Source organism: Rousettus aegyptiacus, unplaced genomic scaffold (assembly GCF_014176215.1).
Source record: "Rousettus aegyptiacus isolate mRouAeg1 unplaced genomic scaffold, mRouAeg1.p scaffold_m13_p_13, whole genome shotgun sequence".
Classification (NCBI taxonomy): domain Eukaryota; kingdom Metazoa; phylum Chordata; class Mammalia; order Chiroptera; family Pteropodidae; genus Rousettus; species Rousettus aegyptiacus.
The window spans coordinates 40,089,581-40,115,440 of NW_023416288.1; the positions used below are offsets into that span (position 1 = coordinate 40,089,581).

At 47.1% G+C, this 25,860-nt stretch overlaps 1 protein-coding gene across 1 annotated transcript in view; it reads right to left on the minus strand.

Annotated features, from left to right (window-relative positions):
• DPY19L1 (dpy-19 like C-mannosyltransferase 1) overlaps nucleotides 1-15,778 on the minus strand; it is a 63,766-nt gene extending 47,988 nt beyond the window's left edge. The window contains exons 1-4 of the mRNA XM_036230470.1: nucleotides 15,481-15,778; nucleotides 4,911-4,935; nucleotides 4,217-4,304; nucleotides 629-766 (exon numbers count right to left, since the gene is read on the minus strand). Coding sequence (XP_036086363.1) covers nucleotides 629-766; nucleotides 4,217-4,304; nucleotides 4,911-4,935; nucleotides 15,481-15,778 — 549 coding nt within the window. The remainder of the gene's footprint in view (nucleotides 1-628; nucleotides 767-4,216; nucleotides 4,305-4,910; nucleotides 4,936-15,480) is intronic.
• Nucleotides 15,779-25,860: the final 10,082 nt, after the last annotated feature.

The following is a 25,860-nucleotide window of genomic DNA, read 5'->3' on the forward strand; positions in this document are numbered from 1 at the left end:
GGCCTGGGACCCCTGCAGGGACAGACAGCCATGGCCCTGGCATCGGCCGTGCCCAGCAGCAGCGTCATGCAAGAAGGGGGCGCACTGGGCCCGCGAGCCCCACTGGAGAGCCTCGGAGTGCAGGAGGGCATCCTGGGGGGAGGCGACCCTGGCTCAGCCCTGGAGGATGCCTAGGGGTGCGTCAGACGAAGGCAGGGATGTACAGAAGAGGCCCCGAAAGTTACTGATATCACCGCCTTCCTCCCTCACCTCATGGGTGCCCCCGCTCCTCGAGAAAGTACATCCAATTAAAGAAAGAATCCCAGACAGGGAAACAACACTATTTGGCAAATGACTATAAAAGTATGATGCTCCCTTGCTATAATCCCTACAGGCACACCAAATACAGATAATGCTCACATTTTCTAAACCATGAATCATAATAATAGTTCCCACAGAATCAGTTAAAGCACTTCAAAATTAATAATGATTTTTTTCACATTCCTTTCCAAGAGGAGACATATATTTTCTTTTTAAAACTACAATAAATTTAATGTATTGAATCATACTTTATGTTTTAGAAGTAGCATTTAATACAAATAACACTTTTTTAAAAAGTAAGAAAATCGGAGTTGAAAAAGCAACTTACCTCAGGGTAAAGATTGAACCTTTTTAATGTATTAATAACAAGGGGGTATTCAGTCAGCTTATCATTCATAATCATCCATACTCCATTCAAAAATGAGGGTGCTTCCACAATAGTCTTAAAGTAGGAATAATATAATCCCTGAAATAAGCACATATTATAGTTATAATAAAAAGTACATCATAATTATTATACCTCTTATTAGCTTAACAAAACTTAAAAGCTACTGTTTTTGAAAAAGAAAAGCAATCAAGCAAGTAATGGCTACAATCAATTTTGCAGGTTTCTAACCACTGCTGAATTTTTAGGTTGCAAAAACATACATATTTTAATATAGCTTTGTCTTAACTGAAACAATTGAGCTCAAAATAGCTTCAAAATTTTTTTCAACATTTAAAATCTAAAATAACTCAGACACCATACTTCATTTAAGAGTGTGTTAGAAAAAGCTATCTCATGAATGAACACGGTGATGAAGAATTTACTATGGAACTTAAATTTACCATGAACCAAAAACTCTTTTGCTATCCAAAAATGTTTCCCCTTAACTGCTAATGTGAATCCCCAAAATGGCACTATTGGCCATCTTCCTCCCAGATTTACATGTAAAACATGCAAATATGTTAGGAAGACTACACACTGAGATATGACATGTAAATTATATTCTGATGTCAACTAATTTTACAGGCTATTTTCATTTCTATTGTAACTAAACACAAATTTTATTTCTCTAAGGGAGATTTTTTTTTTCTCTGATTCAAGCTGGTTTTGCCCAGATAACAAAGGGCACCGTGACGAACTCACTTGCTGCTTTCCACCCTTATTCTGCGTGTCTCCTCCTTTACCACTAAGCTTCAGGACATGAGATTAACCAAGTCCAAGGTCATGAGGACAAAAGCTTCCGCTGGACTTTAGACTAAAGATAACGTCTTGGCTTTAGATGTGCTTCAGCCTCAGGCCCACCAAGGCAGAACAACCACCCTACTGGCCAAGGGACCAGGCCACCCAACCAGATGGGATGGCGCCATGGCTGATTCCGAAGCCAGACACAATGATCCAAGACCTCCTCCCCCTCCAACCGGCCAATCGGTAGCACCCACGACCCCAACTCTCTTAGTTTCCATGACTACTGATTTTTCCCTATGTAATTCGTACTCCCAGGACACCTGGGGAGCCAGGCCTCTGAGCTGTGTGTCTCCCCAGGACTTGCGACTCGCTAATAAACCCTTTCTTTGCTGCAAAACCTGCCCATCTCTTCTGTGGCTTAGACGCGTGCAGGCAGATGGACCTCTTTTTCGTCCCTAAAGCACTATCGGCTCAGCATAAAGGAAGACTGGGGTTGTGTGGGGGGGGGGGGGGAGGGGGCTGCCAACTTGAGGAAAATAAATCATGTTGAGCTTGACATGCTAATTAGGGAGGATGGAGGTTGGAACACGTGGGGCAAAACGAAGCAACTGCTGGAAGCCTTGAGAAGGAGCCTCAAGGGCAGTGTCAAAGCGGCACAGATTAGCACAGGAAAGAAACGCCATCTTCCACACAGTCTGGCCTAGAGCTGCCCTGGTAGCCAGCACCATTAGCTGCCCACTCGAACCTGGGTTTAAGGCTCAGGGATATAAAAGTGACCCGCCTACACAGGTATTTGCTGAAATAGAAAAAATGGTTCTTGGTACTTCGGCTGCCGGAACCGGAACCGCGGCGGAACGCGTTTCCACGCTTCGAAGCCGCCCCGTTTACTGCACTTCATCCTACGGCCCAGGGGAACTATTGCAATGCACCTTGCTTTGTAGATCTGATTTTGGAATCATGTAAATATCTTACTTATTATAAAACAAAAATTTTTTAAATCCTAAGTATCAAAAAACAAAAAATAAAAGAAAGGAATTAACTATGCAGTTGGGAGAGGATTTCCAATCCCTAGTGGAATAAATCCTAAGGTCAAAAAGAAGTGCAAGAAAAGTCTTTGTTTTCAGATATATTTTTATCATATTTTATTAATATCTTTGGTACTATTATTCCTCAAAAATAATTTCAAACCGAGGTTCTCAGGCTAACAGAAAGGATATAAATTTAATAAAAAATAAGTAAAAACCACCTAATCCTAAATTTGAATTTAAAAAAAATATATAAATTAATGATTTCTCTTTAAGAAAATTGTCTCCTAATTCTTTTACTGGAAAAAAAAAAACCATCTAGTATAAAATGGTGGCAATGAGCATCTCTAGCACCCAAACTGCGGTCCGTATACACGATCCGGGGCTTCTTGGAAAACTGGATGATTCCTGATCAGGAGATAAAACATCCGATAGCGCCGGAAAGAAGGGAGCTACAGAATACTAGTGAGGCCATGTCAAGGGGACTCAGAGCCAACAGCGAGGGCTGTCACCACCTAAACACAGGTACGTTTACAAAACATGCGAAAATCCATCAAGTCATAATGATAGCCCAAAAGTAGGACTCCTCTGGTCACCGTGAGAAGATGTGAGAGAATCAACTCATTTTTCTGAGAAGTGATAACCTGTCTTAAACGTACAAAGTGCACCTTGGAGAAAACAGCTAGGTATTATGGGAAAGTGCTTTACAGAATTACGTTAATAATGCAGAAAAAAGATAAGAGATAATCACTACTTGGAAATCCTAATGAAATAACTAATGTAGGCTGATAGCCAGTATATAATGGAGGGATCGACATGACAATACCTAAAGCCATCGATCAATCTGAACATCACAGAAAGTGAGACAAGCAGATATGGTGTGACTCTCTGTACCATACAATAACTGCATGGCACCACTTATGAAGTACTCCTGTCCCCTCCCCCCCCAAAAAAAAAAAATTCGGCCATCAAGACTCTTATCTATCCATTTTCAGGAAACCTGGGCATATAGAACATCATAAATAATAGGAATTACTGTGGGTAATTCTATAGGACAAATGGCCAGGATTCTTCACAAATTAAATAGCAAAGAAAACAAAAAACAAAAATGGTAAGAGGACTGAAGGACTTAAGATACATCAACTAACTGCAATACAGAGACTGTTTGGATCCTGATTTAAACAAACCAACACATCAGCTGTGTAGAGAGAGGGGAGGGGAGGGGAGGGGAGGGAAGGGGAGGGAAAACGGAGGGAGAGAGGGGGAAGGGAGGGAGAGAGGAAGGAAGGAAGGAAGGAAGAAGGGAGCGAGGGAGAGAAAGGAAAAGAAAGAAAAGAAAAGAAAGAATAAAGAAAAGGAAAAAAAGTAAAAAGGACAGGACAGGGAAAGAAGGAAAGCCAACTGGGTCATGTAAACACCGACACTTGATGATATTCAGCAATGGCTGTTCACTGTTTTCTAGCGTGACAATGGTACTGTGGTTAATTTAAGAACGTCCTTTCTTTTGAGACACAGATGAAAACATTTACAGACGAAACAACGTCTGAAGTGTCCGTCCAACGGGTGTGCGGAGGTGCCGTGTCCCCGGCGCCGAAGCTGGGGGCGGGAAGTGGGAGCTGCCTGTCTCCTTCCACTTCAGAGTCGGACAATTTCCAGAAGAAAAAGCTTAACATTTTCAGATTCCTACAATGCTCCCATAAAACACCACGGGAAAACTAACCATTTCAGTGCGAAAAGCCATCTCCCTTTCCAGTGCCGAGAGGTGAGAAAAATGCCGGTCGTTCTCGAAGAGGTGCGTGATGTGGCTCCTGAAAAACCGAAGGGCAACAGCGTCGAGACCCGCGCGCAGCATCGTTGGTAAAGAGACTGAACGCAAAACACAGTTATCTACACGTCTGCGGATAGTGCTGTAATGAGACTCGAACACAGTGGTACCCAAGTTCGCTTTTCTGCTCAGCATGTCTTAGATCTATACGGAAATCTCTCTCTATGTAAGAAAACATGCTCGAGTTGAATATTAAAATTAGAATGAACCAGAACACCGATATTTTAAGCATGATAAAATTATAGACTATAATGTCTTTGGGTTACCATTTCAGAAGTGTCTGATTAATGAAAATCATATTCCTCTCTATCTGGAAGATTAAAAAAATTAATCTTCCTCTCAACATGAACTTTATATTAAGCGAAGTAGTCTCAAATATAACCTCTTTAATAATGAATTTCTTTTTTATTAAAAAATTACATTATGCTAACCTGGATTTATCAATTAAACTGCTTTTTTCAGACCATTGTTTTGCATATAACATATATTCGTCCTTATCATATGGAAAGTATTCTTTATACATGGGAAATAGCTCTGGTTAAATTACAAACACCTCATAAAATACACCGTAGGAGAAAAATTATCTTACCAGTGCAACACGGCTGCAAAGGCGGCTGGAAGAGAAAAGAAACGTGAGTTACTACACGAGCACAAAGAAACGTTTCAACTTAAAGGTAAGCACGGTAAAGTTTGGGACGTGTAAATGCCGGACTCTTAGAAACTGGGGGGAAGAATACTGAGTCTTGGCAAAGCACCCCAGGGCTATGCTTAAAACACCAAAAGGCGGGATTGATTATAACTTGGCATCCAGCTACAATTTTCATTCATGCACACTTTCAACGAAATACATGAGGGCCTACTATCTGCCCAAACCTACAAGGTACCCCAGATGGGAACTTCCACAAACAGAACTGCAAAGGAATAGAACCAATGGTGAGGAGTGACTCAGAATAAAGGAATAAGGTGACTTCAGGGACCAGGACTGGGGATGGATGAAAACAGAGAACTACCGCTTTTATATACTGCTGCAATACCTGAATTTATGATAACTACTGTTTTCTAAACAAACTTAAAATAAGCACAGAAGAAAGGAAGAGATGGAGAGGGGAAAAGAAGAGAGAGAAAACAAGCTAACGATAAAATCAGTCGTCTCACATGAGAATTGTTAAGAAAAATAAAACAGAAAACAGTCCCGAAATGGAGTCACTTGCGCTCAGCCCCACATAAGCGAACCAAGACTCAGTACTTAAACTAACTGCAGCTTCTCAGGAATGTAACCTTTAACCAGTCAACCTGGAACCACCTGGTCAGCACTAGTGAGGTGTCTACAGACAGGGCCCTCCCGTTCTCCTTAACAAAGCAAACTTGCCTGAGCTAACACGTTCTTTGCTAATTTCTTTCTTCTGCTCCCTTCCAGCCTTTAAAAACCTCTCCTTTTCTACAGCTCTGTGGGCCTCATGTCTACTTGCTGGATTGAATGTTGCCCAATTCATGAATCATTCAATAAAGCCAATTAGATCTTTAAAATTTACTCAGTTGAAGCCTTATTTAATAGAATCAATAGTTTGCTTTCTGTCCAAGTACAAAGAACATATTAAGATGAATCCAGAAAATATCACTTAATTTTCTTATATCACAAGATTCATCTTACTGCATAGAGACTTCTGATTAAATAACTACCAACTAAGGAATTGAACTATGAAAATATCCTTACAAATGAAAACCAAACAGCTTAGATCTTTGCCTTATTCTTAAAGACATATTCATATATTTTTTAAAAATACATTTTGCCTAGGAGGTATTAATGGTTATTAAAAAACAAAGTTATTCTCTAGATCACTGAAACTGCTATTTAACTAGGTTCGTCATTTGACATTTGTTTGTATATGGTACTCTGACCTTTGGAAATTTTGATTTTTTTTCCTGTTGACAAATCTACTGTCCACTTCCTTTTTGGTTTTGCCCTACCATAATAAAGTTTGGGCTTATTTTCTCAATGTTCTAACCACCACCACGCTCTGAATAAGTCACTCTTCTTTCACAGAATGTAAATGCCACCTTTATCATACAGAAGATTTCTCATATTTTGATAATCCCCTTGAGATTATAATTGGGATTGCATTTATAAATTAATTTAGGAAGAATCTACGTTTATAATGTAAACCCAAATGTTCACATCCATAAACATGATATTTACTTTCAATTATTCGTCTTGCTTTTCAGATGCCCTTGACAAGTCCTATCAGTAGAGCTAATACATACATAATACACAACCAGTTCGTCTCTCTCATTAAGTCTTCCTGAGAGTTGAACTTTTTTTTTTTTTTTTTTTTTGCTAATATCCATGAAATCTCTCTTTTCATTATTCTTTACTGGATATTGCTGATGTATTTATTTTTGAAGTGTTTTTATTTGCTAATGTATTTATTTTTGGCTCATTTACTAAGCTATTAATTCTTATAAATTTTTTTGGCTTATCATCTTCAAGTCTCCATTTCAAATAATCTTATTTATAAATAATGAGGTTGCTCCTGTTTTATAATTTTACTGTTACTTTCTCCCATTCGACAATAATAAACTTCTAGAATAACCTAAATAATCCTTTAAAGGAGACCAACCTGTCTGCTGCTGACTTTAACGGCAACGCATTTCACATCAGGCCTTTAAATCAGCCTTTGCCCTTCAGAATTCTGGAGTGATAAGCAGGACTTCTCAAGGTCATCATCTCTACCTCCTCAGAACACCACAGCTTCTCCGAAGGATGGAAGGTACAACTTAGTCTTTGGTGCCTTCTTAATTCCTCTAATTCCTGCAGCACTAGAGTAAACAATTTTTGGAGTTCTTGGCATTTGAATGGCACTTTTTCATGGTCTCTAAGGTCAATTCATATGTGCCCAATGTTTTGAATGTATTCTTTTGTTCATTTCAATTATTAGCGACAGTAATAAAATAGCTATCATTTGAATTCGTATTATAGGCACTTTTTAAGTGTTTTACCTGAACTAACTCAATAACTAACTCCTCACTACTATCCTATGTGGTAGGTACAAGTAGTTCCCCAGGATAGACTTGAAAGTTGAGGCCCAGGGAACTTCAGTAACTTGCCCAAGGGGAAAAAAAAAGCAGTAAACAGAGACAGCAGGGCTGGAGGCAGGGATTCTTAGCGGAGAGCCACGCTCTGCTCTGCCTCCTGAGGAGGATGCAGCCGGTGAGGTAAAGGCCAAGACCTCCTTACCTGCCAGTGTCTTACTCCCTTTTCCTCTTTTTTTTGAAGATAAAAGGGGAAAAAATGCAATCCATCTGTTGATATAGGCAGTATGTTTCATCGAAGCTATTTTTATATAAAATTGCAGTTACTCTTTAATTTATTCAAAATTGAAAGAAATTATATGTGTATGCCATTTGAAAATGAAAGCCTAAGTAAAGCAGCTACTGCCTTGTGAACATGTAATTTAAGCATAAACACATAAAATGATGAAAACTTCTGAAGACCCCCTAAAGAGCTTTTCTTACCTTCTTGCCTATAGAAAAGATTAAAATGGATTTTCTCTAATATATTCCAGTGATTATCAATCCTGTTTATAGTGTTTTCTGGGGGAGGGTTTCACAAAATTGATAATCCATTTTAACACATAGGCTCTATTTTGTCATCCTAAGATACTGAGGTAAATACGGCGAGTTATTTTTAAAAATCAGAGCATAAATAAACTACGTTTCAAAAGATCTAACGTACTCTACGAGCAAAAGGTGTTCAAGGAAAGGTTTGCTTTGTCACCTAATTCAAAGGGTTGCAATCCTATGGCTGAGAATTTTGAAAGGCTCTTATGGAAGCACATAAATTACTAACACTCTGAAACTAAAGTGTTCACCCCAATTCCGATTAAAGAAATTTTGTGCCAGATTATATGTTACATTATATCAATTTTCGGTCTTATGGGGTGTGAGCAGTTTCTTCACTGAAAATTCTTCTTCCATTCTTAGAATCTTATTTACACAAAATAGAATGTAATTGCGAGGGTAGAAACAACATTTTACTAAACTTTACTACAGCACACAGCTGAGTACACAGCCAGCCTCAAATGTCGGCTGAATTAATGAGCACAACTTGGTACCCTTAAAGGGGGAAATGAAATGGTCCTAAACCACATCTGCATAATAAACCTAAGTTGAATATACTTTGGTGGATGGGTACACACACACTCGTGTGCATTTAAATAGTTTTGTTCCAAAAATAGAGTCCCCAGTGACCGAGTGAAAATTAGACCCCTGGTCTGTCATGCAGCCAAGTGCCTAAACCACCTGTCCGCAGCGGCCAGGAGCTGGGGCCCCAGGTGCGGAGAGCAGGGCTGCGCGCCCCTCTGTGAGGTTCCCGGGGCCTGTCGCAGCTCAGGCTCCCTCTGCCGTCCCTCCTTCAGCCTCAGCCGCAGACCCCAAGACTAGTGGTGGCCTTTGTTCCTTCCCTCCGTATCGCCCTATATGGCAAGTCCAATGCCCTCGGAAGTGGGGCGGGGCCCCCGCCGGCCCGCGGCCTCAGCAGCAGGGAGGCAGGCAGAGGAACCGAGAGAGATGGGACAGGGGTTCTTCCCTCTCCCTCTGATCCACCCTCAGGGGCTCCGACACCCTAGTCCCTCTCCGCCCCGCGCCCCACCCCCGCAGGGACCTGGCCGGCTCTCACCTGCCTTCTCCCCTCCCCCAAGCTGCCCCGCCCCAGCAGGTGGCTCAGAAGTCCTGGGTCCTTCTCCAGACCTCCTGTGCCCCCATCAGGCACTGTGGAGCCCTGCGATCTGCATGTTTAAGATTCCTCGGGTGAGTCTTCTGCACCCCGAAGTCCCTTCTCTCCTTGTCGTCCTCCTCCAGGTGTGCGAGCATCCCGCAAGCAGCAGGCAAGGCGGGTGGGCCGCTTCCCGCTTCGCCCCCTGCGGTTACCTGCAGGCGGTTCCCCGCAGCTGCGCCCCGCAGGGGACCTGGACTCCTGACCTCAAACACATTTCCCCACCCTTGTGACATTTTTTCACCTTACACGTGTACTTCATAACCAGTATGTTACTTGAAATTCACAGGACACCTTCTCAGGCCCTCATCTGAGTCTCAGGACAGCCTCTGGAGTCTTCGCCCCCATTTCACAGAGGAAAGCCTGGCCTCCCCGAGGATCCTCCTCCACAGGCACGGGGCTGGTAGACGGTTCTAACCCCCAACCCGTTTCTCTCTGCCATGGTGACAGAGCTGCCTCCTTTCCCATTTGTGGGCACTCGATGACCTCATGCTGTAACAATATTTACATAGAGAAATGTATTCTAAGTCCAAAATGACTTGCAAATTTTAAAAACACAATTTATTCCTAAATTGAGGTTAATCCGTTCTTAAAGCACACTAAAGAGAGTTAGCCTTCTAACCCTCAAGTGACAAAATGACATAAAAAGAGGTTAAAACGCTCTTTAAATCTATTGGACAAGGTTTGTAAGTCAACCTTGACAGGTTCTATTTTCGGCTCCTCCCTAATATCACTAACAACTTCTTAATGTTCTCAAGGGTCCATTCAGAGTTTAAAAGTTTCTTTCCAGAAGCTGAAGCTACCAGCAAACAGTCTTCCTGTTCCACGGCAACAATTCATCCGGGAGGATGAAGTCAACCTCTGCGGGCATAGACCTAGCATCTCACCCCCTTGCATGAAAAGCCCCACAACTTCCCATGGCTCACGCCAGGGAGCCCACAAACTAACTCGCCTATGTCCGTTAATCCCCACTCACAGGCTCATGCTGCCCACACTGGGCTACAGTCCCCGACAGTACCAAGTGCTACAACGATGCTACGCCTTGGCTCCTGCCTCAAAACTCATGTGTCCCTGAGAGTCAAAGCAATTCAGCTGTGGCGTTTTGTGAAGCTTGTCCTGCCTCCCCAGCTATACCACCTTCATTACAGCTCTCGAACGGCTAGTCACCCACTTAACAGTGTCCTCTGCTGGAATGAAAATGCCTCAAGGCTGAGCTTGTGTTTAATTTGCCCTCATTTCTACATCCCCTAGTGTCCTGCCCGGCACCCCATCGGGTTGCGTTGTTAAATGACTGTCATCGGGTAAGAGATTATGGCATGTCCGCGTTGAATAAAAATCTAAACACCTAAAGACGTATCTAAAGCATTCTACTCTCTGCCCGAAGGATTTCCAGTATATGAAGATACATATATAAGAAAAACAAATTTCTAGTCTACAATATCTACAACAAAACAAAGGCCGTTTTCTTTGTAGCAAACTATTAAGAGAAAAAAAAGTCTTTAGGACCCAGTTTAGGAAAGAGAAAGCAGTCATGGGTACCACAAGTTCAGCCCCTTCCTTCTTTCTACTTCCTAGATTTGTGTGTGAGTTACAAGTGTTTTAAAGTCAACAAATATCTAAATGCCAACTAGAGGTACAACACGTTTTCCTAGAAAACAAGAACATTAAAGAAATATTAGCCGGTATTTGTGCCTTGAAGATAAAAGCCTTGAGAGATAAGATTTAGGTATATAAAATAATGAGCAAACACATTAGGCATTCAAGCAAACGACACAAAGTCTACGAACCGTGAGCGATCCGAGAAGGCCGACAAGTGATGCCCTTCTCAGGGCAGGGTTTACTGAAGTGGGATGGTGAGGGGGTCCCGAGGTATGATTATGGCTGAGGGGAGATTTATGGTCAGCAGCCAGGAGACAGCAATAATGAAGCTGGATGCTGACTCGGGTGCAACAGGACAAAAAATTCTTATCACTAATACTGATGGGACAGAAAGGAAGGAGTAATGACAATGAGATATTTACTGAAGGCCCACTCTTGCTATACTCGCCCTACGAACGATGAAATACAGCAAAGCGTGAATTCTGAAGCCACACGACCTGGGACCAAATCCTGGCCCTTCCATATTCTAGGGGTGACTGGGGGCCAGGTACCGAATATCTGTGTGCCACAGGGCCCCCATCTGGTAAAACAAATATGACAGTCGCAGTGTCATGGTGAGGACTGAGCTAGTAATATTTGTTATATGAGTTCAACAACTATTTAACTGACTAGTTAAATAAGTTAAACAACTATTTAAATGAGTTTAACACCCCGTGCCTTACCCCTTCTGCCCCTAAGACCTTACGTGTATCTATCATTACATGGACTTTCCGGCTCTTGCAAGTTGAGGATAATAAAAGCAATAGTTCTAAACATGGCATTTTTGCATCTCAAGGGCTGTCTGCCAATATCTGGAGACATTCCGATTGTCGTAACTGGGGAGGTGCTACTGGCATCTAATAGGTAGACGCCAAGGATGCCACTAAATACCCCACGATGCACAGGACAGGCCCCCAAAGAATTACTTGACCCCAAACGCCATCGTGCTGAGGCTGAGGAGCCCTGCCAGTGACCGACCAGCCTGGAGCCGCGCTGCAGTGGCCAGGGCTTGCAGGAAGTAGGCAAGGCATGAAAATGAGGCAAGTCGGACGGAGGTGAGGGGGACAAGCTAGTTTTTACCATCTACCTTTTGCATATGCAGTTACATTTTGTGTTTTGTAAACAGCACCATGTAGTCTCCCACCACAGACAAACCGCACATTAACATGCAGACCCTTCGTGCCCACAGAGGGAAGCGCCCGTCTGTTTCCCTTGCAATGCAGAGCCCGCCCCAGCTCTCCCTGTCCTCCCTCTTGTGATAACACAGGTACAAGAAACATGGCAACTCTAGTTAGAGTATGAGCCGTATCAGATGATCGATCGCAACTCAGAGCTCCAGTTTTGGAAAAACTATTGAGATTAGGAGAAACGTTTGCAAATGCATCGTGTCCCCGTTTAAAACGGTGGAGGTTTACTGAGTGCTAGAGGATTACCGCCATGTAGGGAGGTCAGCTCAGTGACGCCAGGGAGCCTGCTCCTGAGGGGAGGCAGAACGGCAGACCTCAAAACTACCGACGGCCTCCGCTCACCCCACGTTCCGGTGTCGTGGGTCTGCTGCGTGGCCAGGCTATCCAGATTTTCAGTTTCCTCGTGACTAGTATACAGCGAAGATTTAGAACCACGAGTCTATACCCACGTCTCCCATTCTTACATGTGTACAAACTGAGGCTCAGAGAAGCTAAATGTTTTTGCCCAATCAGGCACCTAACTAAAACAGATACAGAATCAGAACGCAGTTCTTCTAAGGCAGTGTTTTCAAACTTTGGGTCATAACACTAAATATGAAGTCAGCTTAATGGCTTATAAACAGCATTTTAAAAAAGGACAGAATAGAAAATCGGGGTGTACTGCACGTTGTGGGGGTAAGTATTCTTACAGGACACTCGTATTTCAGTTAAAAACGTGCACACGAGAGCCGGGTAGCCTCCATCTGCCTCTCCAAAGCCGTTCTCCTCCCTTCTCTGCCTGGTTCCCTGCCCCGGCAAGCTGACCCTGCAGAACTCAGCAGCCCCTCAGCCAAGCCAGCGCGAGCTCCCGGCAGATCACGGGCTGGAGGAGGGTTGGGGTCCCTCTTCTTGGGTGAGCCTGCCCCCGCCCGCTTCGGGCCCAGAGGCAGGAGCACCTTCCTATTGTTGAAGGTCCCTGCTTCAAAATCCTCTGTGGATTCCTTAAACCTGCCCACACTTCAGAAAACAATCCTTAATTAAATGTTTCCTTCCAGGATGTAAATGAACAGACAAACACATGCATCTATGTACTGCGCTGCATTTTCAGAAGTACGAGTGGTTTTAACGTAAACTGTCCTGCTTACTGTGGACAGTGAGTGGCCAAAGATTTTGGGGAACACTGTTCGTGATTCCTACCGCACCACTGCCTCCCCTGGTGATGCGGGGAGCTACTGGGTTGAGAGCTCTAAACATAAACATTTCAAGAACCCTTCTTTACAGTTGTTACCATTCAATACACAGAAAATAATGTCTCAAATAAGGAAAACACATATGTGTATTATTGAGATAGGTTTTTTAACAATGTTTAACACTGCCCAGGGTGGAAAGGACCAGCTGGTGGCTAGTGAGTTCCTCACCAGTCCTTAGCACACAGGACATGAGACATTGAACTAGGGGTCCCTCGTCAGTTTCTAACTCTTAAAAATTTGTTTCTATTACGCTTCAAGTTTTAAAATGTCTTCCTAAACCAGGAGGGGTAAGAAGAGAAGAAAGGAGGCGGCTTTCAAAAATGGCTACACTCTGCTCCTCTTCGCAGGATCCAAGGATACAGGGCCAGAAGAAGGACCGAACACCCCAGGTCCGATCATTCTCCAGAACCAACTCTCGACCTGCCCCGTGGGCTTATACAGATGGCTATCAAGAAAAGGAAGTGTCCAGGCCTTGGTCTGGTCACCTCAGTCCCATACACGCGGTGGCCAGTGGTCAGAGTGCACCCAGGAGCGTGGGCAGCTCCTCCACTGTACCTCTTTCCAGAGGCCACAGGAGTCAAGTAGAGCGCCCTGGTGTGACGTTAGCATGAAACTGCATTTCGGTATTTAGTACTAAATCCAGGTATTAGCCATCCAATGTAAAAAGAGTCAAAGGAAATGCAATTCCAAGAAAGCAGGTACGAAACGGCCATAGATATTATTGTAACCTCCCTGAAAGAGACGCCATCCATCTTTCACTACCAAGTTGTTAATACTTATGTTAGCCATACCAAAAAAAAAAAAAAATGCGACTTCATCCTGTCAGACCTCAAACTGGCATTACGTATGTGCTTTTATAACAGCAACTAAACTTGTTAAATGCTTCAGACACCGAGTGCCTGCCCATACATTACCCACCCTTTAGTTCTGCTCCTCAGGACTTGCCCGTGGAGAGCGCAGGGAGGTGACATCCCATGTCACAGAGAAGGAAAGGAAATAACTTGAAATTTAAGCCAAACTTCACTACTGCGAACGGAATCTGGAGTCTGTCTCATTCACTGCACCATGCTGCCTCCCCAAGGTGAACATACCTAACCTGCACACCAGCAAGGTCTTTCAAGCTGGCTACTGAAAAAAGGAGGAATGTACAAACTGAAAATACTGAATTTTTCTAGGCTCGAATCTACAATAGAAAAAGATACCCCAATAACAACATAAATCCTTCTGAACCCATTCTCTCTTCCTCTTTCTCTGCCTCGCCCCTCTCCCCCACCCCTTTCTCTCTCTCTCTCTCTCTCTCTCTCTCTCTCTCTCTCTCTCTCTCTCACACACACACACACACACACACGCACGCGCACGCGGTGACTGGATTTTTCTGACTGAGTGGATTCTAGTGATGGCTGGGATCTCTGGGGAAGTCGACTTGCTGTGTTCTATTTCTCGGCCTATATTGAACGCCAAATTCTTTTGGGTCATTAAGGGAATTTAAAGGCTAATAAAGGGGAAATCACCAATAGCTAAGTAATTCAGTAACCAAAGCCCATCAACGCATTATATAGGAATGGCAGCGATACAGCACTTTACCGGCTGACTTAGAAGAATTAGGCCTGTTACCCAACTGCCATCACTTGCCTTATCGGAATGCATACCAGGAAACAAAGGAGAGACCGTAAGTCGGTCCCCAACCTGTGCACGTTTCAACTTTATTTTGTTCAGCACCTCCTTACACGTCACCCACTTTGGGGCTCGGCAGTGGGAGGGGAAGGGAGCCCTCCACGACAACCGTTCCCGGGCCAGCGGGAATGCTTGGGGCGCGAGCGCCCAGAACACCCCGGAAAGTGACTTGCGAGGGGAATTAAAAAGTGCCACGAGCGGTGTTTGCGGCCAGGGAGGAAAACAGCACGCTAAAATTTAATTGTTAAGTTTAGCAAGTTTCTAGGACAGAGGACGTGCTTGTGCCCCGGGCGGCGAGGGACCGCTTCCAGCCCGAAGCACGGCGCCCGCGGCGGGGGCCAGGACGGCGGGCGCGAGGCCGCCCGTCCGCCGCGCACACCGGCCGGTCCGCGGCCAGGCCGGGCAGCTGTTGATCGCGGGCCATTTTTTTAAAAAAAAAAAGCCGAGACGGAGCGCGGGTGGGAAGGAGGAGAGGCGGGCTCGGCCGGGGGAGGAGGGGCCGAGGGGAGGAGGAGGGAAGCCTGTCCCAGCAAAAGTCCGAGAGGGCTGCAAACTGGCGGCGGCCCGCGGGGCTCGCCGGCGCGCGAGGGGAGCGGGGGGCCGGGGGCCGGCGCCCCGAAGTTCCGCGGCCGGCGGCGCCCGCGCGCTGGGGCTGCTCACCTAGCAGGAGCGTGGTCCAGGTCCGGCCGCGCCCCGCGCGCCGCAGGCCCAGCGCCCCGCGCAGCCCGGCCGCCAGGCGCCCCCCGAGGCCCCCCCCGGCGGGCGGCGGCGCGGGCTCGGCGCGGGGCCCCTTCCTGCCCGCGGCGCCCTTGCGCCTGGGGGACGGGGGCGCGCGCTCGGGCCCGGGCTCCCCGGCGCCGGCGTCCGGCGCCCCCCTCATGGGCGCCGGCGAGGCGCGGGGCGGTTGGGGCGCCTTGGGGGCCGCCTCCCGGTGCTTGTTCCGCGCCTGCAGGACCATCTTGGCATAGTCGCGCCCGCTGGCTGCGCGCGCCCGCACGGCGGCCGTGGAAAGGCGGGCTGGCGGGGCGGCCGGACGCCGCTCCCTCTGGGCGGAGGGCGGGCCGGTCCCTCCCCGCGGGCCGGGAGGCGGGGGGAGCCGCGAGGCCGGGCGGCGGCTGCCTTCCTGGCGCTGCGGCCGGGAGGCGGCGCAGGACTCGCGCGCCCGCCGCCGTTGCCGCCGCTCCGGTTGTCACGGCGACCGCGGAACGCCGGGGGGCGGGGCGGGGACGCCCGGCGAGGGGCCGCGGCCCCGCCCCCGCCGCGCGGACGCGCGCTCCCGGCCGGCCAGCGCGCACGCGCAGACTCCCCGCGCGGCGGGACCCGGCCGGGCGGCCGCCCCGCGGCCGCCCCGGGCCCCCGGCGGAGTGCGGCCGCGGCGGGCGCCCCTCGCTCCGGGACTGGCGGGGAGGGAGGCAGCGCCCTGTCTGGGCGGGCGCCGCTGGTCCGAGTTGCGACCCGATCGAGGCGGCGCGCGGAGCCCTGCGGAACCCGCGCGGCCCAGGCCGCTCGGCGGTGCAGGAGGCTCCCGCGGACGGCCGCGCGGGGGCGCTGTGCGCGCGCGCTGCGGCCCCGCGGCCCCGCGGCTGGAAGGCGAGCGGCACAGAGTCACGCCACCGTCCAGCCTCTCGCAGCTCGCGCCACGGATGCGACCAGCGGTGCTACCCCAGTTAACAGTGGCAGCGAAGTTCTCAGGGGGCTACCCGATCAGAGTCGAGGCACAAGGGTGTAAACCGAAACCCAGGGTGGGGCAGCCCAGGCCGAGGGTGATGAAAAGTGAACCGAACGGCCCGAGGAGGGAAGATTATCAACAAATCTGTTCTGTTACTTTTGCTTACTGTAACCTTGTGGCTTAAGAAAGAACGCAGAAAAAGTTTTCATTGCTGATAAAATGGAAAACTTTGGTCGAAAACGCATGTTCATTCACGTAGCCTCGGAGTGCATGAGTGAAGACAGCCCGCCCTTTCCCCTCCACCCCGCGCTCTCTGCGCAAGGCCCCTATAGCCTCCCGGTTAACTGAGAGGTTCCCATCCTGCGGTGTCCGGTGGGCTCGTTCCAAAAAGTCCTTAAGTCCGGATGTTGTAAACCAAGCCAGGTCGTTGTGGTTATCTTCCTTGTCCTCTTTAAGTTTCTCTGCCCCGAGATTTGTTTATTAAAGAAGTTAATAACACATTCATTCGCTATTATACTTTTTTAAGGGACGATGAGTGCTTTGGTAAAGGGGAAATTTTTTTGCCATGCCAATTAATTAATCCCTCATATCTGATATTTTGTGGATCTGGATTTTTCAGATGTCTTCATTGGAGCAGGGAGCAACTGTTTTTAGGCAGTATTTTAACTATTAAAAGTGGTATTCAGAATGCTTGGTTTCTGAAATGGTGTCTCAGCTGGATCCATTGTTATCCTCTTGGATTAATTTTAAATTATTACCCTTTAGATTGAGAAGAAACCGAATTCGATGTCTTTTAAAGGTAATCAACTAACTTCCTGACTGATCTGTTAAAAATGATTAGAAAAATACATGAAAAAGGGAGTTCAGTATTTGAAGCATGAAGCTGCGTTCTGTCTCCGCCTGTGCTCGGAGGGCCTGAGTCCGGGGACTACCTGCCTTCAGCTGCTGTTATTTTATCAGGGGAAACACTCGTTCAGTGAATAAATGAGTGACCTCGTGAATGACTGAAGGAGCATAACCCACCGATGCTTCTTCACAAGGCTGTGTTCTGCAGTGCACTTGAAAGGCATTTATTTTTAGCCCTCCTCTGCCATGATCTTGAATTACTACAGGGCAGAGAATCTTCTCTACTCAAGTTCACGTGGTCCCACAGAGCGAAACCCAGAGCTTGGCTATTCGAACCTTGTCGAATTGAATTGAAAGAGTAACACTTGTGTTGAAGACGCACCCAGTGGGTTCTTCTCAGTTCCAACAGTGCTGATAAGTCCTCTTTTTCCCTTGGCTACCAACTGGAGAAAACCCGAGAGAAGCCGTGTAGGGTATTTGGTTAAAAACATGGTAACTTTAGGCCCAGGGCCAGTCTTTGCTCTGACATGAAATAAGTAAGCCAAGTTACCAGAGCTTTTTGAGTCTTGGTTTTCTCATCCCTAAAATGAGAGTAATAAACACATCTACCCTACAGGTTTGTAAAAGTTAAATAAGACAACATGTGTAAAGTAACAGTTATTTGAAGTAATCGTTCAATGATGTTGAAAACAGTGGCTGCTGTGTAAGGAGGATGGCAGGTCCTCCATCCTGCCAGAGCCTGGGGCTGACAGTCCAGGATGACGGCGAAGATGCAGGCAATTAGGATGCAGAAGAGCGAGGAGCAGGTGTGGTCTTTGGACCGGTCCCTCTGGGCTTGAAGCTTCTCAGCTATTTGAGCAGCTGCCCCTCCCCTGAAGTTCCCTGCTTCCCACGTGTGCCTTGCAAATGAAGCCCATTTGGCAGGTTATTAAGTCTGGACAAAATAGCAGGCAACACCTCTTGCCCTCTACCCGGACCTCCCCAAAAAGGAGGATGTTTCACACACAGGGAGGAGGGTGGTGGAGCAGAAACTAGAACACTCACGGAAAGGTTACACGCCAGATTTCACTTCGTCTGTGTAACTACGAGATCCACCGGAGCAGGGAATGCAGCTCATTATTCATCTCTATCCTTAGGCCAGCGCCTGCCACATAGTGGTGGATGCTAGGAAAGGGAAGAAAGAGAAGAAATTGAAAGCTGTGTTTTAAAAACTGTTGGGCACTGTGCACGGATGATCCTATGAACTGATCGGGGGTCGTGAGTAACGTAGTTAAGCCTTACAATTACTGACCCCCTTCAGTGTGCCTTGCCCTTCAGGAATTCCAAATGCACCAGGAAGGTGCTTCCTCACGTGACATAATAGAGATGCTGGCCCGAGGCAGACAGAGTCCAAGGATCGGAGTCCCGCAGTCGGGAAAAAACCCTGGCCTGGCCCCAGGTGCAAACTCAACCCTTTTCTCACTAAAAGCTCCACTTTGGGCATTTGAAATAAAAGATTTTAACTAAAAATAATTTTTAAGAACTTTGAGGGTAGGGAGAAGGAAGCTTAAAGGAGGAAATAAGCATAAAAAAATAAAAAAGAGAAAGAGCATAAAATAATAGAGGAAAACAAGTAAATGCCCCCAAAGAAGGCTTAGTGATTTCACAGGATAGAGACCAGGGGGATGTTGTTAAGTGTTTTAAGCTGACATTTTAAAGGCCCCATTTGAAACCTCCAAATTTCTTCCTTTTCCGCCCACCTGCTCTCCTACCCAGAGAGTGAAAACACAAGGAAAATCTTGGCTGTGGCTTCTAATCCTCATTTGCTTGGGCTAGGTCACGTGATTGTTTTATTGGAGAAGTGTTTGGGGCTCAAGTTCTAGATTCTGGCAATTTCCGTCAGCAGTTGCTCATATCAAGAGAGGAACTCCCTGCCAACCCCCAGCACCCTTCACAGAAACAAAATGGTGGCAACAAAGCACATCTGTTTAACATTCACCTCTCAGCAGATGCCAAAAGTAACTTGTCACTGTGTTATATTCCTTTGGTCTCTGGTGAGGACAAATGTCAGTTGCTACTTTATTGCTGCTCACATTTTATCTACTGTCCGCCATAGCCGCTCTTGTAATGTAAACTGTTCATGCTCCAGTGAATGTCCCCGAGAAACTCAGAGAGTTCATTATCAGTCCTAGCTAGAGCGTGTCCTCAAGAACCGCGGATTGCAGAGGAGCCTGTCTCTCCAACATGCAATTCCTGATATTGAGGCCTTACTATGTCCTCAGTGTTTTAGTAGATAGATGTTAGCGACTTTAAAAATTCACATACTAAGTCCCTATCCTGCCAAAGGCTTACAGTTTGGTTGGAAAAGCAGGGTAAGCGGGAACAAAGTGTAGTTATGTACAAAAATATGTGATTCGGAGCATAAGTACTGAAAGAGGTCCAAAGAAAAGAAGCCATCCATGGCTGACATGACCCAGGAATCTTCAGGGCGGGTATGAAAGCTGGTCTAGGCCTTATTAGAACAACAGATTTTTGTTTAAACAGAAGGAAATGTGAAAGGGGCGTTATAGGCAGGCAACAGAATGTTTCTGAAACCCTTGTCTGCCAGGCACGTCGTAGATGCTAATATGAGCATCCTAAACTTTGGAATGAGGAAGTCAAGAAGCACAAATGAAAGTTTCAGGAATAAACGAATAGATTAAAAAGTGAATAAATGGATGAAGTAATAATTGGAGCATAAAATGCCCAGAGTGCCCCAATATAGACCCCAGCTCTCAAACCCCGCAAATCTAGCTACACCTGAGCAGACTCCTCCTGGAAGGATGCTAGACTCCCCACACCCTGGTGGCCTTAGGTGGACCAGGAGCCAATGAGCTCTACCTCCAGCCTCTACTCTGGTCCAGGACTTGCTTGCATCCAGTGGGCCTTTGCTGACACCTAACTGGAGGTCTGAGCCTCCCTCTCACCTGCCACCAGACACAGGTAAGGTGGGGGACTGATTCATGTAGACATCAGTGGTCAGTCCCCCATCCGCCGTTCTCCAGGGTCAGCTCCTGGATGTCCCACATGATTTATCCTCTCATCCTTGAACTGTTCCCTCTACCCCGCCCACCTCGTCATGTGCTTCCTGCAATTGTTAAAAAAAAAAAAAAATTAGTTATTCACCTAGCTGAAACCTTTTGTGTTCTAAATTTCTTTTATGACTATTTGGACAAATGCATGTATTTCAGAAGCCACTGTGTGAATAAGACGATTGAGAAAGAAAGAGTCCGGTCAGACGGGAAGCAGGCCGAAGGCCTGAACAAGAACGGCCCTGTGGGGATGGAGAGAAGGCGGACGGACAGCAGGAAGGGCACGAGTCTGAGGAAGGGCAGCTCAGTGGAAGCGTGGAGGCTGAGGACTCTGGTGTTTGGGGGCCCTTCAGCAGCAGGCTGTGGAACCTCAGGAGAGCTTTCCCAAAGCTCCATGACAGGCCGCCTGCCGAACCCCAAGTCTGCCTCCTCACGGCTGTGTTTGACAGACGAGCCTCACATTCGCCAGTTTATTTACTGGGATTCCATGCATGATTTTAATTTAAAGATGGCGCTGCTGCTTTAGAAAATTAAGTAGAGCATAATACCTAAGCAGCTTGCTGAAAATGCAGCTTGTTGGCTCCCTGCCCCTAGGGAGTGGGGATTTAGGGTGAGGCCATAGGTAGTAGCATTTCTAGCCAGGAGATTCCTGATCACACCTCGCAAAGACTTATTTATTCCAAAAGGATTTAAGATTCATCCATTCCAAATAAATCGCTTCTGAGTGTTCGGAGATCACGCTTCCGAGTAAATTAAGATCCTTTCTTTTGCTTCCATTTTGCATTTTCTGAAAACAAAAATTTTCTCAAAGACCTGTTCTTAATATTTAAAAATCGATACATTTGTGACGGAGACACTCAGAGAGGCAAACAAATCTTGCCGGTAGGAGGCAATGGAAAGAGCAATAGAGATACATTTTCGCAAAGTTTACCTTTCGTCCTCCTTTTCGGAGTCATATTTTTGGAGGAATAGCTGTGGAATATCCATAATAACTCTTCTTTAGTAGTCTAAGGTGAATCTTGGAAACAGGTCTTGAAAATACTGCCAGAAAACGAAGATGATACCAGCGGGTCGTGCGCTATTTATAAACCTTTGTTAAGAGGTTACACAGTCACGGTACTTTGGGTTCTGTGGGAAGCATCTTTGGTGTCACCTAACCCCTTCTTGGAACCCCAAGTGGGGAGCAGAGCAGGGGTGTAGCCACACCTGCCCAGTGCAGACCCCCAGGCCCATCCGGTCTCACCCCCGGAGCTCTGCCAGCATTCACATGACCGGGGAGCCTTTTCGAGACGCAACAACCTAGACATCCCCCTAGACCAATGAAACCAAAAGGGAGGCCATCTGCCCCACCTAGAAATTCCCCAGGCGACTGCCAAGTGGCGAGGCCGAGACCCACAGCTTCAAGGAAAGAAGACACCACCTCCATTCTCATTCCTTGGTTATATGATTGATTTTAAGTATATGTTAATCTGTCTTTACGCAGGGTCTGTACCATAAAAGGAAAAAAACAATAAGGTAACGAGGAATGCGGGGCGTCAGTCTGATCAGAACGCAGAAGTGGCTCTCACGCATCCGAGGTGGACCCTTGTCCTGGTGCCAGCCTCTGAGTCCCCCCGTTGTAGTCTCTCCAACGCTTAGATAGGTCGCAAATGCTAAATTGACCCTCTTCCCCCACCCCCACCCCCCCCCCCCCCGGTACACAGCGGTACACAGCAGCACCGGTTGGAAAATAGTTTGGCACCTCCGCCTGGCACGCCAGGACATGCCACCTGGATTCCTGCTCCTGCCCTGGGCCTAGAGGCAGCTTTGCTACATTGCAGACTCTCCCCGCCCCCCTCCTTCCTGGACTGGCCAGGAACAGAAAGAGCCCGGGAGTGATGGATGTAGAGAAAGAGGAATGCATCAAGGAGCGAGTGAGGAGCCAGTGAAGAGAGTCCTGAAATGCTTCAGAGAAAAGCTCCTGGCCCCAGATCCTCCTTTCTGGAGCTCCCCAAGGCTGAGACGTTTCTGGAGCCAGCCAAGGAAGAGGCACATTGCGAAAACAAAAGAAATCCTGGTGGAGGCACCCTGTGTATTTATGCGCAGGACCCATTCCACGTAGGAATGATGTGCTTGCTCTTTACGCCCAAAGACAGAAGGGTAAAACATCACAAAATGAAAAGCCTCAGAATAACAAGTAACGGGAACTGCTATAAAACTAGCCTTTACTGGGTCCCAGGCACTATTCTATGTCTGTCACGCACATTATTTAATCCTCACAACAGCCTGCAAGATGCATACTTTCATTATTCCCAATTTACAGGGTGAAAAGCACAGAGCGGCCGTGTGACTCGTTCCAAGTCAGACAGCGAGGTAGAGGGGCTGCGGGGGGATGAAGCCGGATGGGGCCGGTCCGCCTGACCCTTGACTGTCTTGTGAGGCGGAACATTCAGGAAAGATGGACACCATGAGCTGCGGTTCTCCATAAGAGCGGTTCTCCGTAAGCTAACGATTGCGTCCTTGAACATAAAGGCCATAAAAGCCCAACCAACGATTACAGGCTTTTCACGAGAAAGTATGTTCAGGGCGACTGAGTGTGGCATGGGGATTAACTTGGGGACTCTTTAATTCATGTATTGAAAAGTAAGCCACCCGCAGACTTTAGAACTCTATTATTGGTAACGAATGACTTGCACCTACAGCGACACCCCGGCGGGTTGTGACACCGTCACCGGGGAACCTACCGGCCTGGAAAATAGACCAGGGAAAAGGTATTTATGTGACTGAGCTGGAAAAGGTAGCAGTTTGTGCCAGGCCTCCCAGCTCAGCGCTGTTCTGGGAAAGGGGGCTAGGAGGGAACACGTCACAAGATTGCAGTCGCTGGGATGAGCTTCAAGGCACCCCGCTGCCTGCCATGACTTCCCGACAAAAATTCCGGAAGCCACAGCGTTTACCGCATGAGATTAAGTCAGATTAAATCGCTCCTGGCTGAGAACTCTCCCCCTTGAAACAGCACATGACAGGCTTCGGGGGGAAAATGAGCCACTTCTCCCAGGACATCTACATGCTTGGACACTGTGGACTCTTGTGACATTCCAGGGCAGCTAGGTGACTTTGCCCTAGTTACTTAATGACACTGTGAGAAGAAGAAATATATGACTTCCTAAGCCCCTTCTAGCTCACGAAAACTCAAACAGAACGAACGCTGTGATGCTTTGATTGAAACGAGACTGGTGCATAATTTGGGTTCTCTTTGAGAAGGGTTAGCTTGGTAGATTTTCGCTGCTCGCTTTTCTCCTGTCTTCAATCTTCTCCCGATAATCCACCCCAAATCCTTTCCTTTCATTTCAAATGAATAGATTTTGTAAAGCTCCTGTGTGTCTCTGGTCCACAGGCTCTAAAACATACCTCAATTGTCTTCAATCCATATTAGCATTTTTTAGATTATTAGCCCAAATGCTATGTCCTCAGACATAACCTCAATCGTTGTTCACTCTCTGTCACTCGTCATAAGCAGTAAGAATCCCACCTAAAATGCATTTTCTGATATTTCATTAAAGAAAAGAAGCCATATTAGAGAAGTTGGTTTTCAAACATTGAAATGGGGCTCTTGGTTCCATTTCAAATGAGACGGAGTTAAAAGAGACATGGGCCGTGATCACAAGGTTCTCAAAGTCTGTACCCCTGGCCAGAGCTCTAGGCGGTTTTGTTATTTAAGAAATGCGATGGTAAAATCTTCCACTCACAAATCTAGCCCCCACTGAGTCCTCACTTTGGGCTTGATACTGACGGAACGAATGATGAAAATGGAGTCCTGCCCTTAAGTCTGATAAAACAGGGAAACCTGTGAGTAAATAATTGTAAACACGTTGTAGTAGCCGCCCTCTGGAGTGCCCCTGCCTTTCAGAAGGAACCCCCGAGCCCGTCCCCGCCAGCCCTGCTCTCCCCGTACCCCCCTTTGCCCACCTACACCCAGGAACCTGCAGCCATACTATGTGACGTGACCCCTGACCCCAGACGAATGGACGCTGACCCATGCAGGGCAGAGCACATCCTCTCTTCCAAGAATTTGAACCTATAACTAAGAGATCTAATTTAGCTTGGGCAAGTCTGCTAAATGAAGGGCTCAGAATAAAAAATGATGGAGCAAGCCGCCTTATGCTGGTCACGTAGGCTGAGCAGCAGGCAAAAATCAGCCGGCAGAAAGAGTAGAATGAACAGACCCAGGGAGAGGCAGGGGCGGGGGGGCGGGGAGCAGGACGTGGCCGCATCCTGGGGAACCCTGCGTTTCGCCGGCTGGCCGCACAGCCCCCCGCCTCCACCCTGAGCTCTGGCCATGTTCCCACCACGCAGGGCCTGAGCCCTGCGGTTCTCCATTCTGTTAAGCCAGCTCACACTTCAGAACACTCACAACCAAGTGCGCTAACCACTACATTCGTGCGATTGATTGTTATGAGTGTGACAATCGAAGTGGTTGGTGCAGGACACGAGTTTACTTATTTCTGTACATAGAATAAAAACGACCACAGTGTTTTATGATTAACAGGACAACAACGACTTGTTTTTGCTTTTCGGTTCTTTCCATTGTAAACGTTCATACGCAGCTACATTTACAGGACGCCGAGCTTGGCAGCGGTGATTGGCGTCCTGAGTTTGATCAAGGGCAAATTCAGGAAAAAACAAAACGAAAACCGCCTACAGGCAGTATTTCTCTTTTTTTCAAAATGGCTTTATTATTGGTCCCAGGGGTGAGATTCTCACAGCTCGAGCGATCTATTTGTTGAAGAGGAGAATGTCAATGAGGAAACTATCTTTGCTTCTCAGCCTCTGAAATATTATAATATGGTCCAATTTGAGAATTAGACCAACGAGACAACTTTTCCTAACTGTCCACCTCTTAGGTTGGGACAGACGCTGAACTTTCACCACGTGAAAGTGTGGCGACTTTCATCTGCCTTAGCCCCATATATCCTCCCATCGCCCCCCAAAAAAGATCTAGCCCAAGAAGCATTATTATTCCCACTTAACATAGAGAGAAACTGAGGCTTTGTGGAGGTTTCAAAGAACAGCTGTCAACTCTGACACCCTTCCCATCTAGAAGAGGGACCTGTACCTCTTCCCCGGGCCCAAGGCCAGGACTTGAGATGGCCTCCACCAAAGTGACATCATGTGACCTGTGAGTCTAGGTCACAAAAGGCAATTGACCTGCACTTGCCCCTCTCCAAGGCAAGTCTCCCTTGGAGTCTGAGCTTTCCTGTAGGACATCCGGCTGCCCGAAGCCACCACGCTGGAGAGTCCGCACGGAGGGACCACGCTGTGCAAGGGGGACTCGCACGAGGACCCCAACTCCGGCCCCAGCTATTTAGGACTCACCGCTGGACACCAGACACATCAACGGAAAGGCCTTCAGAACTCCAGCTGAGGGCACTGTGTGACTAATCGCAGGAGGACCAGAAACTGTCTAGCCTGGCCCCATCGACCGTCGAACAGAAAAAA